General features: G+C 36.1%; 3 protein-coding genes across 5 annotated transcripts; 2 read left to right on the top strand and 1 right to left on the bottom strand.

Annotated features, from left to right (window-relative positions):
- Positions 1-144: 144 nt before the first annotated feature.
- Positions 145-1,865, bottom strand: LOC149736871 (uncharacterized). The gene is made up of 3 exons (XM_089877412.1): positions 1,706-1,865; positions 1,159-1,393; positions 145-637 (listed from the first exon to the last, which is right to left on the bottom strand). Exons 1-3 carry the CDS (start codon positions 1,736-1,738, stop codon positions 390-392), a joined length of 516 nt encoding a protein of 171 aa, XP_089733538.1. The 5' UTR covers positions 1,739-1,865; the 3' UTR covers positions 145-389.
- A 696-nt stretch (positions 1,866-2,561) lies between these two features.
- Positions 2,562-8,997, top strand: LOC149736870 (uncharacterized). The gene is made up of 11 exons (XM_089877407.1): positions 2,562-2,731; positions 2,946-3,053; positions 3,636-3,804; positions 4,249-4,450; positions 4,864-5,059; positions 5,403-5,515; positions 6,052-6,301; positions 6,559-6,703; positions 7,575-7,720; positions 8,104-8,260; positions 8,662-8,997. Exons 1-11 carry the CDS (start codon positions 2,665-2,667, stop codon positions 8,726-8,728), a joined length of 1,620 nt encoding a protein of 539 aa, XP_089733533.1. The 5' UTR covers positions 2,562-2,664; the 3' UTR covers positions 8,729-8,997.
- Positions 8,998-9,518: 521 nt separating this feature from the next.
- On the top strand, positions 9,519-14,374 carry LOC149736869 (immunoglobulin superfamily member 21-like). 3 transcript variants are annotated; one of them, XM_089877409.1, is made up of 10 exons: positions 9,519-9,763; positions 10,233-10,474; positions 10,747-10,909; positions 11,287-11,508; positions 11,998-12,095; positions 12,471-12,615; positions 12,690-12,844; positions 13,452-13,593; positions 13,924-13,956; positions 14,037-14,374. In XM_089877409.1, exons 1-10 carry the CDS (start codon positions 9,652-9,654, stop codon positions 14,129-14,131), a joined length of 1,407 nt encoding a protein of 468 aa, XP_089733535.1. In that variant the 5' UTR covers positions 9,519-9,651; the 3' UTR covers positions 14,132-14,374. The 3 variants fall into 3 exon arrangements, with proteins under 3 accessions (XP_089733535.1, XP_089733534.1, XP_089733536.1); XM_089877408.1 differs by having other exon boundaries at positions 9,520-9,763; positions 10,230-10,474; XM_089877410.1 differs by having other exon boundaries at positions 9,521-9,763; positions 10,230-10,474; positions 12,705-12,844.
- Positions 14,375-14,714: the final 340 nt, after the last annotated feature.

The raw sequence follows: 14,714 nt of genomic DNA, 5'->3' as shown, positions 1-14,714 counted from the left end.
TTAAAACTGCTTCTTTATCTGTTATAAAGATTATAGGAAATCCCAGATGGGATAACGCCGCACCAGGAAACAAGCTTTTCTTAATTGTTCCGACTCGTTTCTAGCTCTCCAGACGCTACGATCCAATAGTTAACGCACAGGGACTTTATACGCGAAGCAGTGATTTTATTCCTGCTGTTGTTTTAATCCATGAATAATCTGTCGTAAAAGGACACTGTAAATCTTGACAGCGAAAAAGCAACTTTTGACGATTCATATCACAGTATTTAATGATTTTAATTGGAAGTTTTCAGTCTGTTAAACAAAACAAAAGTACTAACATAGGACATACAATATAGCATTACAGTGGGATATACAAATTTAAATGATAAACTACACAAAAAAAACATTCAAGTCTTTGAATCTGTTAACATATTTTGTTTGACAGTTAAATAATTAACTCTGCTTTCAATTGCTTGTTGAGCCCACAGCAGTTCTAATGTAATATCCCTTTTTCTGTTTAGCAATGTATTCTTCAGATCTTCGTCATTTAGGTTTTGATCTGGAAGATCGGAAGATATATTTTGAGGAACATCTACATCTTCAATGATCGGATCAGTTTCATCTTCCGAGAGAGAGGTATTCACTGAGATTGTGTCTGCAATATTAGATAACTCCTTAATATGTAAAATTTGCATTGCCATAGTAAGAAAAAACTTATAACCAGTGTGTATAGTACGTTAGTACCTATTGTTATTATATAGCAATTGGTATCGTATCTTGTACAACAGTTTATAAAATCTTTAAACAAAATTTTGAGTAACATAGCTAAAACCCAGTTACATCAAACATTGGAAACCTCATTTGTTATAATGTGGCGAATGCAATATACTTTGACTTTGCCTGTTTGTGGACATGTAATAGCAAAGTAAAACTTGTTTTAGGCATAACTTCATGCCTATGTTGTATGGTACTTAATATATTAGGAAATTGAAAGAGTAAGGACACACTGCTATGTGTACTTTGTACAGGAAGTTATATGTCTAAAGCGCATACTCAATCGCTCTAATGTAGAACACATTTTTTCAAGCATGTTTAGTTTTCATATCTTAGCTTTTTGGGTTGTTACACTAACACTAGTGTATACAGTAAGACCCCAATTGGTAATAATGAACCTACCGCAATATTTAGAGTTTTGTTCAATAGGATTTGATTCATTTGGAATTTTGGTCGGTCGTTTTTGTATCATGGGCCTTTGAATTACACATTGGTGAATTGAATTTAAATTTCTGTTTCTGGACCAAAATACTTCATGATCATTGTTTCTTCTGCCATCTATTTCAAACAATATATCGTGGTATAACTTGTGCACATGTACCAGTAGTTTCCTTGTGTTATAACCCCTCCAGTGGCTCTAAAATAAGAGAAACAAGTGTTTTATATAAAGAGTATCAATTTTTTTATTTAAAGAATTTAAACAAGGTTTTGAAAGTCATTTTTCCAAACCATTAATCATGAATTGTTGTTTTAAGTGGAGGAATATTGTTAATTCGAAAGTCTGCATGAATCATACATATCGTATACAATGTGTGTTAAAATAGCTTTATAGTTCGTAAGTATCATTTAGTATGATCAGTGTTGTTGTAGAAATAGCGATAGCGATACGGTATCGTAACATGTACATAACAGTAGTAATACAGCAGTATAAGAGCACAAATGTTTGTACCTGGATTTTAACTGCCGCCTGTACTTTATCCATGTTTTGTAGAATCACGCATTCATTGTTACAGGAAAAATAAATTGTATTTTAAAATAATGCCATGTCACTAATCAGTTGTAAAATGGAACAAAAATATTAACTTATTTCTTCGCTTTAAATTGTAAACAAATTTTCCGCCGTTGCCAACGCTCACATAAAAATCTTAAAATTCAATCTGATTCGGGGGAATGGTGGCAATGGAATTAAAAAAACAAACAATTTTTATAATAAAAATACTGAAGGAGGTGTCGTTTTAGAAAATACCAAACATTTTTAGCATGCATTTGTTTTATCTGGGCTTTGGCCAACGTTTTAGTATCGTATTACAAGCAGGCCGTTTCTGTCACTTTCGACATTTCGGCTACCAATTATTAAAATCTCGTTTCGCTAATCCTTGAAACAACTTTATTACAAGATGTACGCAGTTCGTGCTTTCTAAGCGTATTTACTAATCTTTGGAGCAATTGCCATACGTCGAGCCGTTGGCTCACTGCTTTTCCTCTTCTTGGAATTTGTCTGTAGAGCGAATTAGTTAAAACTCACAACACCAGAAACTTAAGGGAATATTTATTAAAGTACCAAAAATTTAAAACATGGACAAAACAACGTCATCATACACGAAACGGAAGCAAGTTATCATGCATTTGCGAACTGCCCCATTTACCGAAACAATAACTTGTAAGCTTTTGTTGCACACTCGGGTTTATGACGAAAAACTTTTGTGTGTTTTATATGAAATGTTTAGCTCAGTTAGCAGTAATTCTTATTTTTAATCGTCTTTGGCATACGCAGTAGGTAATATAAGAATGACTGTGTGTGTTTTAGAATACCTTGCTTTTATTATAGAACTATTGTTGTAGGCAAGCAAATTTCAAATATTTATACAATTAGAACAACCACAGCTGTATGAGTAGTTGTTAGTAGCAATGTATTTGTCTATTCCTATTATTATATGCGTCTTGTTCGCTGGTGTACAACAGAGTATGGGAACAGGTAAATGTGATATATAGGCTTATGTGTCCTGGGCAAGACACTTCTCGGGCATTACTCCAGCCCAATGGTCACCAAATGGTTGTAGCACCCTGAATGTCTAGGTAATAGGCCAATTCTGACAAAAAATTTCAAGTGTTGTGTCACGCTGTAGAACCTAACCCGTGTAACCATCTAGAATATAATATTCATTTAGTTACTTAACCTTTGTGTTTAGAAATCAGCGTACCATGCAGTGGGGCCGAAAAATCCGGCTTCGAAAAACAGTCAACCTGGGATGCGAGTTGTACCCAGGTTTGTCAGTACACATGTGGCTCAACAAAAGGTTTGTAACTAGATATACTGCAGGGATAAAGGTAGTTGGTGTAAACATGTAGTAGGGTGGGGAAAGATGGGTCACCTTTAGCACATAATATCCAAATATCCTGACCGTGTTTTAACCAATAACAAACGGTCTATATGGGAGTCGTGAGGATACGGTTTTATAATTCTTTGAATATTCTTTTTGGCTACCAAATTTAACGAGAAAATCGAATGATAAAGTGTCCCAACTTCTCCCTACCCTACTATATAACAGAAAAGCGGATGTAAGCATGTGTTTTAAATCTTTAAAAATCAAAACCCTCTAATGTGATTTGCTTTAACCCATCATCGATTCTTCATGGGTTGTATAAATTGTCATTGATACATTAACAAAATAATAATTGTCTTACTTTTCATAACGTGTTGTATTTTAACAAAGCGGTTTATTCTTGTGATATTTTAATACTATAAAGTGCAATTGCAGTTATGCCTTTAATTTCACACATATAACTTCAACAGATTATTTAAATTAATCGTTTTCAATCTGCATAACACAACAGCCGATTATATTTAAAGTAAAATCGTTAAAATTTCCCATTTACAGAAACTCTGACCAACTGCACCACGCCCGTCACTCCAGCTACTTGCACAGGAACGAACACCTGCAGTAACACAACTGGATGTACTTGTCCTGCACAGATAACAGTGACTACTACGTTCGAACAAGCTGTTGTTAGGACATTGGATTGCTTCAATACCTCAATCAAGATCGTGTAAGCAAAAAAATCACGGTTTGTCTGCCCAACTTGTTTTTGTTACATAATAGGGTGGGAAAAGATGGCACACTTTTAGCTCATAATCTCCAAACATCTTGATTGTGATTTGAACAATTAACAACGGTCTACGGGAGTTGTGAGGATATGGTTTTATAATTTTTTGCATTTTCTTTTTTTACTACCAAGTGAGACGAGTAAATAAAATGAAATGATGTCCCATCTCCCCCCACCCTACTATATATTTTTTTAACAATTAAAAAAAAGCTGACAAATTTACATACATGGGAACTTAGAACCTACCTATGTTGTAACAATTGTCGCTGTACCACCACGCGGGGATAAATTATTTACATTCATTCATTTATAAACATTTTGTATACTTTGATAGCGAGTTGACATTTTCGTGAGTTGTAGAAACGATGCTTTTGTACGCTTTCTTAGATTGGACAAATGTGTTCTCAACTATTTCGGAATAAAACTTGGTGATCTATTCCTTGGGACCCCGAGTGATTTGACCAAGACACAACTAGCAGCAGTCACACCAAATGATACGTGTAGAGGCATTACCAGTTATGAGAATGGACCAAGTTACGTGTTAGATTACACATTTGCTGAAAAGGACAGTTGCAACGCTATAATTGAGGTAAGGGGCGTACCATCACAGTACAATTTGCAACACACATGGCTCTCTACGTCGTTATACTGATACACATGATGAATTAATTTATGATAAAAAAGCTTCGTTGTGAAGCTAGGGTTAATCAAAAGAAATTTCCTACAAGAAAATTATAAGCTTTTATTAATTCTCAGCGAGTTTATCGAAATTTCAAACCGAAACGTTTTTCACAGCTGTACTCATTTAAGCCAAATTTTGTAGCTTCATACAATGTCTTTCTGTCCTCTAATAACATTCAAATACAGGTTACTAACTATGGTTTATTCGTTAGCAAAAGTAAAAGTACATCGCCAAGTAAAAAATAAATCCAAACGACAATCAGTTAATAACGTGACCCATACTTGTTTTTAATTTCTTTAAACCCCACAAATACTTTATAGCAAACGACTACGGAATTGATATTCAAGACAGCAATCCATGGCCTTAGTGGTGGCAGTGGATCAGCCGTGGACAGAACTTCTGTGTTCCGATTAAACTTCCAGTGCACTTATCAGAGAAACTACACCAAAACACCGCGAGGGTTTCTTACCCCAACTTGTGCCGCAAATGAAACATTCGCTAATGGAACCTGCATCAGTATGTTTGAATGAATGTATAGTACTAGGGTGGGGAAGATAGGGCACTTTTTCATTCTATTTTCTCGTCCCATTTAATAGTAAACAAAGAACATTTAAAGAATTATAAAATCGCATCCTCGCAGCTTTCACAGACCGTTGTTAATTGTTTAAAACACGATGAGGGTATTTGGATATTATATTCTTAACGTGTCCCATCTTCCCCCACCCTACTATTATCATCTATATCCTCGCTTGGCGGGCAACGAAAATCGTTACAGTACTAATGTTCTGTTTGATACACCTCGTGCCCGCTTACGAGTTACCATATATGTAACTTTATGGGTGATAAATACTGTTTCCAGGTTCGGCATACTTTCAAATCCAGCTACCCCTCGTAACACGGGTGTTTGACGCTCAATTAAATGATCGAACCTCGACTTTGTATGCTGCGTACACAACTGAAGCGGAAAAAATTGTAAGCGCCCAAATATGAACATAGACTTTTTTGTTTATTCTCTAGATTATAATAACGAAGACAATGTTTCTTAAAGAAAAATCTTATACTTTATATATATATATTATGATGGGGGATAATGGGCCACCTTTGATATATAATATTTTAATATCCTGATCCTGTTTTTAACAATTAACAAAGATCTATGGAAGCCGTATAAGGATACGGTTTAATAGTTCTTTGAATGTTCTTTGTTTACCACCAAATGGGACGAGAAAATAGAATGAAAAGTTGTCCCATCTTGCATCACCCTCTATATAGAGAAGGTTGGGCTAAGATGGTTTTAGTTTTTTTATTCTTTAATTTTGTTCTATTTGGTAATAAACAACACATACTTATATAATTCCTACAACCGTACCATTTCGACTCCTAAAAAAGTGCTGTTGAAATGTTTAAAACACGATAAGAAACATAGGATGTTATGTTATAACGGTATCCATCTTTCCCCTCAGTGATGTTCATCTCCAAATGTAAGTTTTTACTAATTACTTCTACAGGCGAGAGCATTATTCATGGGAATTAACATGCCGCCTCTTCAAATCGTCATTCTAGGATTTAAAAATGGAAGTGTTATCATTGATTTTGCTGTTGAACTTAGAGTAAACCCTTTAACGCCACCCATGGACGTACAGATGAGTTTGTCACGTTATATCGTGGCAGTTATGAACAACCAAATACCCAGTTCGGACCCGAACGTTGCCTTGCTAATGCAATACTCGTTTGGACCTCTTTCGGTGGGGAAAATAAGTAAGTATGAATTTCAGGCGTATATATGAATTTCAGGCGTATATATTTAGATTGTTTGTATTTTGTTATGCAGTAATAGACACAGAACGGATACCGAGAAATTGATATGTCTACAGCGAGGGTAAAAATTCTGAAAATAAAGTTAACTAGCCTATAATTTCATCACTATAATGTATCAGCATTTAACTTTATGCACGAATTTCGTTAAAGCAATATTCAGTTATAAAAAAAAAACGTTTTTGTTTCTTTTATTTCAGCTGCTACCCAAACTGAAATATTGTCCAAGAACCCCTGCTACACTAAGCTTGATACCTGCCATACAAAAGCTATATGCAAAGCCATATCAGTTACAGATTACGTATGCACTTGTGCAGGTGGATATGTGGATGTTCTCCCAAGCAAGTAAGTTAAATGCAAGTTATATTTAACATATAACTACACTCAAAAATCAAATTTTAATCAAACTCGCTTGCAACCAAAATTTGACGCAAAATTTTTGAATCACGAATAATGTTTAAAGCGTTCGATGAGCCGTATAGAAACTCTTGTTTTCTATGACTTTGACCTGCTTCTTGTAAACAAATTACTTTCAATAGTTTTTCTTATTAAAATTTTGTATTTAAAGCACAAAATTAGAAAAAAATTCTATGCAATTTGAATGTTATGCTGTCCAAAGCTATAGAAAACACAAAGACTCCGATCTTGTTTCATCATAAACAATTTACGTTATACAGTTAGGTTGGGGAAGATGGGACACTTTTTCATTCTATTTTCTCGTCCCATTTGGTAGTGAAGAAAGACCATTCAATGAATTATAAAACCGTAAACTCACGCCCCCCGTAGACCGTTGTTAATTTTTTATAACATGATCAGGATATTTGGATGTTATGTGCTAAAAGTGTCTCATCTTCTCTCACCCTACTGTAATAATATTTTATCTTATGTCGGTTAGAATATTTTGCATTGAAAATTATGTATAGTCTAAGTTGCACTACAAAAAGCTAACAGAACAAAATCTGTACACTAATGTATCCTGAACCGTTGTTTTCGGTATATTTTGGTTTTCGAGCTTATATATCCGGTAATACTGAATCATGACCCAATTTATTATCCGTATTGAAACGCACCCGAAACATTACTGTATACTCTATTTAAACTGTGTACCACATCACTTATTTATTTAATACACATTGTGTCCGCTTTATTGTTAATTTGCGTTAATTATTTTGTTCTTTTTCCTGTAAGTAAATTTCGGACTTTTTGATTCTCACAGCCCTGGTCATGTCTGCCACTCTCCTTGTGACGCAACAAACGAAGGTTACTGTCTAAACAATGGTATTTGTGTTATTGAACCAATATCTGGATCGCCCCGGTGCCTCTGTCAAGCGGAGTACATGGGAGTTACCTGCCAAGATCTAAGTAAGTGTAATTTTTTCTGGAATTGATTCTATTAAAATACGAATCTGACGATGCCATTTAGGCGAAATAAGACACAACTTTTTAAGCACCAGTTCTGGGCCAGATTTGCGGAATTTATTCCTTTTTTGGTTATGAATAAATGAATAATATATAATTACGCCGTCAGAGCTGTATTAGTTTCATAATAATTTGTTGGCAATGTAGAAGCTATAGGAGTAGTTATATATATACCCCTGTAGTATATACACCATTTATCATTTAATCAAGCTGTAACCTTACATACAAATTTAACTCTTAAAACCATAACATTTGACCTCTAACTTCAAACAACAGAAACTTTTGCCGTAGCCATTATAGTCTCTAACCCTGTTTTTCATTAACAGAAGCTAACGAACCAATTCGACGACTTTTGGAAATTCTGCCTTGGGTTGCTGCCGCCATTTTGCTGATTTTCTTCGGCCTGGCGATTGTGTTGTATTGCAGACGTAGAGCTTACATGAAGAAAACATTCGCAAAGACAGCGTTTATGCCAGATACAAGGTAAAGTTAGGATATTAACAACCGACGTGTCTGTTGACTGTATAGTATGGTAATATTCTAACATGTCGAATGGAAAATTTAATTTAAAAGTTGATACGAAAAAAGTCCGGCGCCGTGGCAGAGCGATTAACATGCCTTTGGCCCGAAGGTTATGTGTTCGAAGCTCGACGCTGCTACCGATGTTGACGTATGTATCCTTAGGCAAGACACATAACGGTACTTGCTTTAATTCAGTGGCCCCACCCACAAAGTTACATTTTATGTGGTTACTTGTAATCGGGTACGACGAAGAGCTTTAAACAGAACACATGTGGTAACCACTGTCGTTGTCCCGCCACGCTATATAGGATAAATAAGATACATCAACTTAGGTCGTTTTAGATTAACGTTTCACTTTTCAGGCCCAGCAACTCGGACGCGGTGGTCGGTCTTATGCGCCACAGTGAACAAAGGACTGTTCTAGAATAAAACAACTGAATAACAATTTAATTGCGGCGGATACTTAATTATTAAAGGGACGCATCTTTACCATTAATAACAGACAATTACTTATCAATCTAATCCTCAGTTTATTGCATTCAATCCTCTCACTATAACAACGACATATGGACTTGTATATGAGACGTGTTTCTTCTTATAAGAAAGCTCTTGCATTGATCCGCTTACTGCTGGTTATTGCGTTTTACTTTTAGCAATGTTAATGCTCATATTTAAAGATTAAATCCAATTATACTCGGCGCATTGTAGAATGCTGGTGTTCGCGTGTATAGTAACGGACTATATACTGCTATATACAGATAATATTATAAGTTTCTTGATGACCCGGTTTAGACTGTTTGAAGGTTGTTTGATTTATTGCTATGGAGTATGCACGCTGTTAGCTATATAAGTGATAGACTGAAATTTTTGGAGGAGTTTCCATGCGATTTGTTACCCGTCAGTTGCTTGCTGCATTTTTTAACCCAATATTGTGATAATTTAATTTGAAAAGTAAAGCGGTTAAAATTTTCAAAGAATTAAATGTTGTGCATTTTAAAGCTCTTTTTACCGCTTTTTTCAAGATCTCGGTAACTAAGTAAACGTAGTGGAGATCATTTTTCGTAATTTAGTATGTTTTTGTCCTGAAACCGGCCACAAATTTCGTGAATGGTCTTGATTTATACATCATATTTCCGAGCCGACACTAATCTAATTGAAATGGGGATTTGTGAGCAAATCGCTGTTCGAGCCGATCCAATGGCCCTTTTACACTTGATTTAGAAACCGCGCATATGGTGTAGGATCACAAGGCAGTCGATTCATTTGGAAAACCATTGCTAGAGTTTAACAACAAAAACGTTTGATCATTTCCAGTACTGTATATCAATGCAGAATTAGTTCTGTTTAGCGATATGGATTTTAAAAGCAGCAGGTGTTTCGTTTTAATGCCGAAGTTACAAATTAAGAGGTTTTTGTTTTTCGTCTTCGTTCTGTTGTTCAATTCAAGTTGCTTAGTTGAAGCAGGTAAGTGAAGTTTATTTGTATTTGCTTTTATTATACTCAATGCATCATGTTGATTCACATTTATACATATATATACATTACCGACAAAATGCATTAATTTGTTGACTGAAAATAATAAATTGCCCACAATGGTTGGTTGATTAATTTTAAATACAATCTTACGAACACAACTTTTTCATTTGCAGTTAAGTTATAACTCTGTTTCCATCGGTGCTGTTTGTATTTTTTAACACTCTTAACTGTTTTTTTAAGTTTGTACAATCACATAAAGGACTGTGGGGTAAGATGGAATACCGTTTGTATACCGAAATCCCATATTTCCCGATCGCCTTTTGAACAATTAAATGTGTTGCTACGATTATTCAATTCTGTAAATAGTATTTGTAACTATACCAAATGGGACGAAAAAAGAATGAATGTGTGTCTTATACCCCATCCTATTATATAACCAATCATTTTATTTTAGCAGTAGGTACTAAAGAAGGAAAAGTACCTTCTGCTTCATCTTATGTCTCCCTGTCCATTGCAAAGGAGTTGAGAATATCTGATAACCCAACGCTTCTGGTAAACGAAAAGCAGCCAGTTACTTTGGTATGTCAGTTCTCAACAGTCGAAGGCGCCAGACTACGTGAGGTGGTATGGTACAGAGAGTTTGAGGATGGGACAAGTGTTAAGTTGGTGACTTACGACGCAATTATGAATATTACCCAGGTACATAAACGCAACAGCATTTAAATATAACGGTCCTAGTTTTTAACATATAGTTCAGTATCTAAATTATCGTCGCTTGGCAGTGCAGCGACCGTCTTTATAACACGGGTCTTCTGTTGATACACCTCTTGTCCACTGCTTACAAGTTACAAAACATGTAACTCGTGGGTGGTTTAAGCATTCTGCAATTATACATATTTTAGTTAATAGAATTTGTAGCTTGTTGTGGTTAAAACAATTTTACTAATAAATCCTTTTAACGTTAATTCCAGGTTAATACCATAGCGCAGGAGAATGTAAATGGACTTGGTCCCACTTCAATATTAATCAATGCTGCTTCACCTACTGACGATGGTTGGTATCAATGTCATGTTGGAGTTTACGTTTCAAACAATATCGTGGAAAAAATTGGTTATATTTATCTGAATGTACTGGGTGAGTCGCTATATATAAGCACGACTTTCTGCTTTGTAAGATATTTCGGTTTGGTTTATGTTGGCCTAGTTCGACGTATAATGGCTATTGTATCCCTACTTGTAGTCGGTGTTGTGTTAAAATAGTGCCTTTGTTGATTTACTTTATAGCAAGTAGTGTTGGCATTCGTAAATTTGCAAGAAAGTATTTTAGTATGTCCGATTCCACATCGTATTGCAGAGATAAACAAAATTCTCACAAAGTTACATACATGATAAATTGTGAATGGGAACATTTTTTACGAAACAGAACACCCGTGGTGTTATAACAACTGTCGATGCCCCGCCACGTTGGAATGAAAAATACGTTCATTCGTTTAATTTATGTTATGTCTCTAGTTCCCCCTAGCGACGTGTTCATATTGGCTCCTGGAGCAATCGAAGAAAATCAGTTGCTACGTCATAACTTCAGTCTGGTGTGCAGGGTCGAGCGTTCAAAACCTGCCGCAGATTTAATTTTTACCCGAAACGGACTTATTATACCAGAACAAGAACACATCAACTCGTCTGGTTTGATCGAAGAAATGGCAGGAACTCTGGGCGACTTAATTGCCTCTAAAGGTGGGGAGTCTATCGTTAGTCAGAATCATTCTTTCTATTTTTTTATAATGACAACGAAAAATCTATTTATATGAGAAGTATTGAAAAGAACTGGAAAGTATAAATCGACCAGGGATAGAAAATACCCTTTATATATAGTAGGGTAGGGAAAGATGGGACGCTTTTTCATTTTTTATTGTCCCTTCTGGCAGTAAACAAAGAACATTAAAAAAATTATAATACCTTTTACTCACAACTCCCATATACCGCTGTTAATTGTTTGAAACATGATCAGGGTATTTGGACATTATTTGCCAAAGGTATCCCGTCTCCCCCACCCTGCTATATTCGTTGTGTTCAAAAGTTTGAACACAGTAACGGACATTGCTACTTCAAAAATTACTTCATTTTAAATATGGCTTAAAAATATTTTTTTTGGCAAGAAAAAAGCTAATCACGGTACAAAATACGCACAGTAGTGTTCACAGATATTTTATTAATTGTACACAGACTTCATCAACATGAACGTAGTCATCACCACTGGCAACATAGATCTTTCCGGAAGCTGGGATTCGGATGTTGTTCCGTATACGATGATTCATATAAAGGTGAGTATTTGTTTGATGTTCATTTAAACATAGTTATAGTTTAGAAAATAGAGTTTACATTTTAGTACTCTAAAGTACCTTGAATAATGGCTCGACGCCCGACGGTACTACTATTGTGGGCGTATGTGTCTCTTTTGCTTCAACTTAGTGGTCCCTTATGTTTTTTTAGATTGGCATATAAACGACCACGAGGTGTATGAAACAGAACACTTGTGTTATAACGATTGTCGTTGCCCCGCCACGCGAGGATAAATAGATTATGTCCATTCAGAAACCCGTGAAAACACGTAATCCAAAAAGTTGTAGGCTTACCAGTAGCAGTCTTTATGTGCAGTATTGACTTTATTACATTTAATAGGTCACTTTTTGTTTTAGGCTCAAATTGCTGGTACCAAACTGTGGGAGAGTAGCAGTTACTTGCTGTGGACGTTACGCCCTGAGCATGACACCAATGCTGAATACGGTTGTCAGGCTCAGCACGAGAGCTTGGACGGCGCCAAGACCGCTGAAAGAGTTTTAAGTGAGAAGATTTCTAATTTTTATTAAGACTTAAAGTATGGTGGATTTGACCCACCAATCAAATGAAACGTGAAGGTATGTTTGTTCCAGAGGCGCCACGGGAAGATTGGCTGGTTATTGACACTAAACCGTCGGCACCTGTTTACGGGGATAACGTTATTTTACAACTACGGAGTCAATTGCTGGAGAATCTATTTCCGAGGCCTGTGCTGCTGTGGACGAACAATATTGTAAGTGTGTGTAGTATAAGGAGGCCATGCTATGTTATATGCATTACACCCCTTCTGTTCTGCACAATGGTTAGACGCTTGCATTGTAACCGAAGAATACCGGGACACCCGTGTTATAAGGACTACTGTTGCCTACCACGCGAAAAAATAAGTAGCGTCCATCAAATCATTCCTTTTTAAAGGCTATAATAATGAATGAATGAATGAATGAATGTAACTTACTTTATCCTCGCGTGGCCGGAAAACGACAGTCGTTATAACACGGGTGTGCACCTCGCGCCAGCTTACGAGTTACCAAGTATGTTACTTTGTGGGTGATTATTTTTTTTTTTGGATTTTTTTTCATTTTTATGTATGGCTGATAATTTGGACAACCCATTGGTGACCACTGGGTTGGAGCAATTGCCGTTAAGTGTCTTGCCCAAGGACACATACGCCCACAATGGTAGCAGCGACGAGCCTTGAACCCATTACCTCTGGGTTAGAGGCAGGCGCGCTAACCACTACGCCACGGCGCCGGGGATAATGTTGAACATATTGGTACAGCATACTTTGTGCCCTTCAGATGTATCAAAGTCAGTGCGAATAAACAATATTTTGCTTACAGGGTTCAATTGCAAACGGGAAGAAGTTCTTTGTTGGGAACAAATTATACCTGCGAAAAGCATATCAAAATAACACAGTGTATAAAGTACAAGCATTTAACGCACTTGGTACAGCGTCGACTACTAAGAAACTTGTGCTTAAAAGTAAGTTTTTGTAACACTTTATGTACTTTGTCTGACAGCCCGACTGTTTATTTAACACTTGTCACATTGCTTGCAAAAACGAGACTTCAATTGGGGATAAGTGTGTTCAAAAGTAGCGGTAACTCCTTTTATCGCCGAAACATAAGTTTTTGCAGAACGTTAGAAAATTAATTGGCCGAGCTTTGTGGTTGGGTAGTTTTAGCTCATGCGATTAATTACAGATCATTTAAAAGATTCCGTGGAAATACAGACTCATTTTCACATATATAAATTTACTTTAACGCTGTTAACTGTTTAAAATTATTTACAAAACTGTTTTTATTTTAACAGAACGCCCGCCAGGGTACAAATCAAGCATAAAAAGTAAGTAAACGTATATACACCAATACGATTACTTTCATGTTTTATTACATGTGGCTAAAACATTTAATCTCCTTTTACAGATCGGAACAACGCGTCAACCATGTCACAAGGCAGAGAATTTTTAATGATTTTTGTTACCAGCTTTGCTGTTCTATTTTCAACTTATTTGCTCTAAAACGTCTCAAAAATTTGACAAAAACTGTGAAAAGATGTCACTGGCATACAGTGGTCGAATGCCTTCGTACAAATGACATTGTATGCAGGGAAATTCTTACTGCATTCTTCATTTACGCGATATCTAATTACTCCGCGACTTCAAAGTTGTGTTTTTATTGCTATGATGAAAAATGAGGCTGCAATTAGAAAGCCATTGCAGAATTCGTTTAATTTTACAACGGTAATAAAATCGTTTCCACGACATGAGATCTAATTTATAGTATTTCGATACGTTTTTCATTTGCAGGGACAAATTATTTTTGCGGCTTTCGGAAATCCCCGTTTTGTGAGTCATTCGGGGTTACGAAGAGGCGATTGTTGTGTCACGAGACATCTATTGTTTGGTTTTCGGCAGCCGCGATACGCGATGCGCTGCACTGTTGTAAACAAAGAAACATCTGTAGATCGTTTTCGCTTATCTACGGGTAACGGATGTCGGTAACTTGAGCAACAAAGGAATTTCAAAAAGTCTCTTGCCACACTTTTACGCTGCACTCATTCTTAAAACTGCTGTCAGGGTAATTTAAATGCTTGGTCAACGC

This window comes from Ciona robusta, chromosome 4 (assembly GCF_009617815.1).
Source record: "Ciona robusta chromosome 4, ASM961781v2".
NCBI classification, from domain to species: Eukaryota; Metazoa; Chordata; class Ascidiacea; order Phlebobranchia; family Cionidae; genus Ciona; species Ciona robusta.
This window is presented reverse-complemented; position numbering and strand designations above follow the sequence as displayed.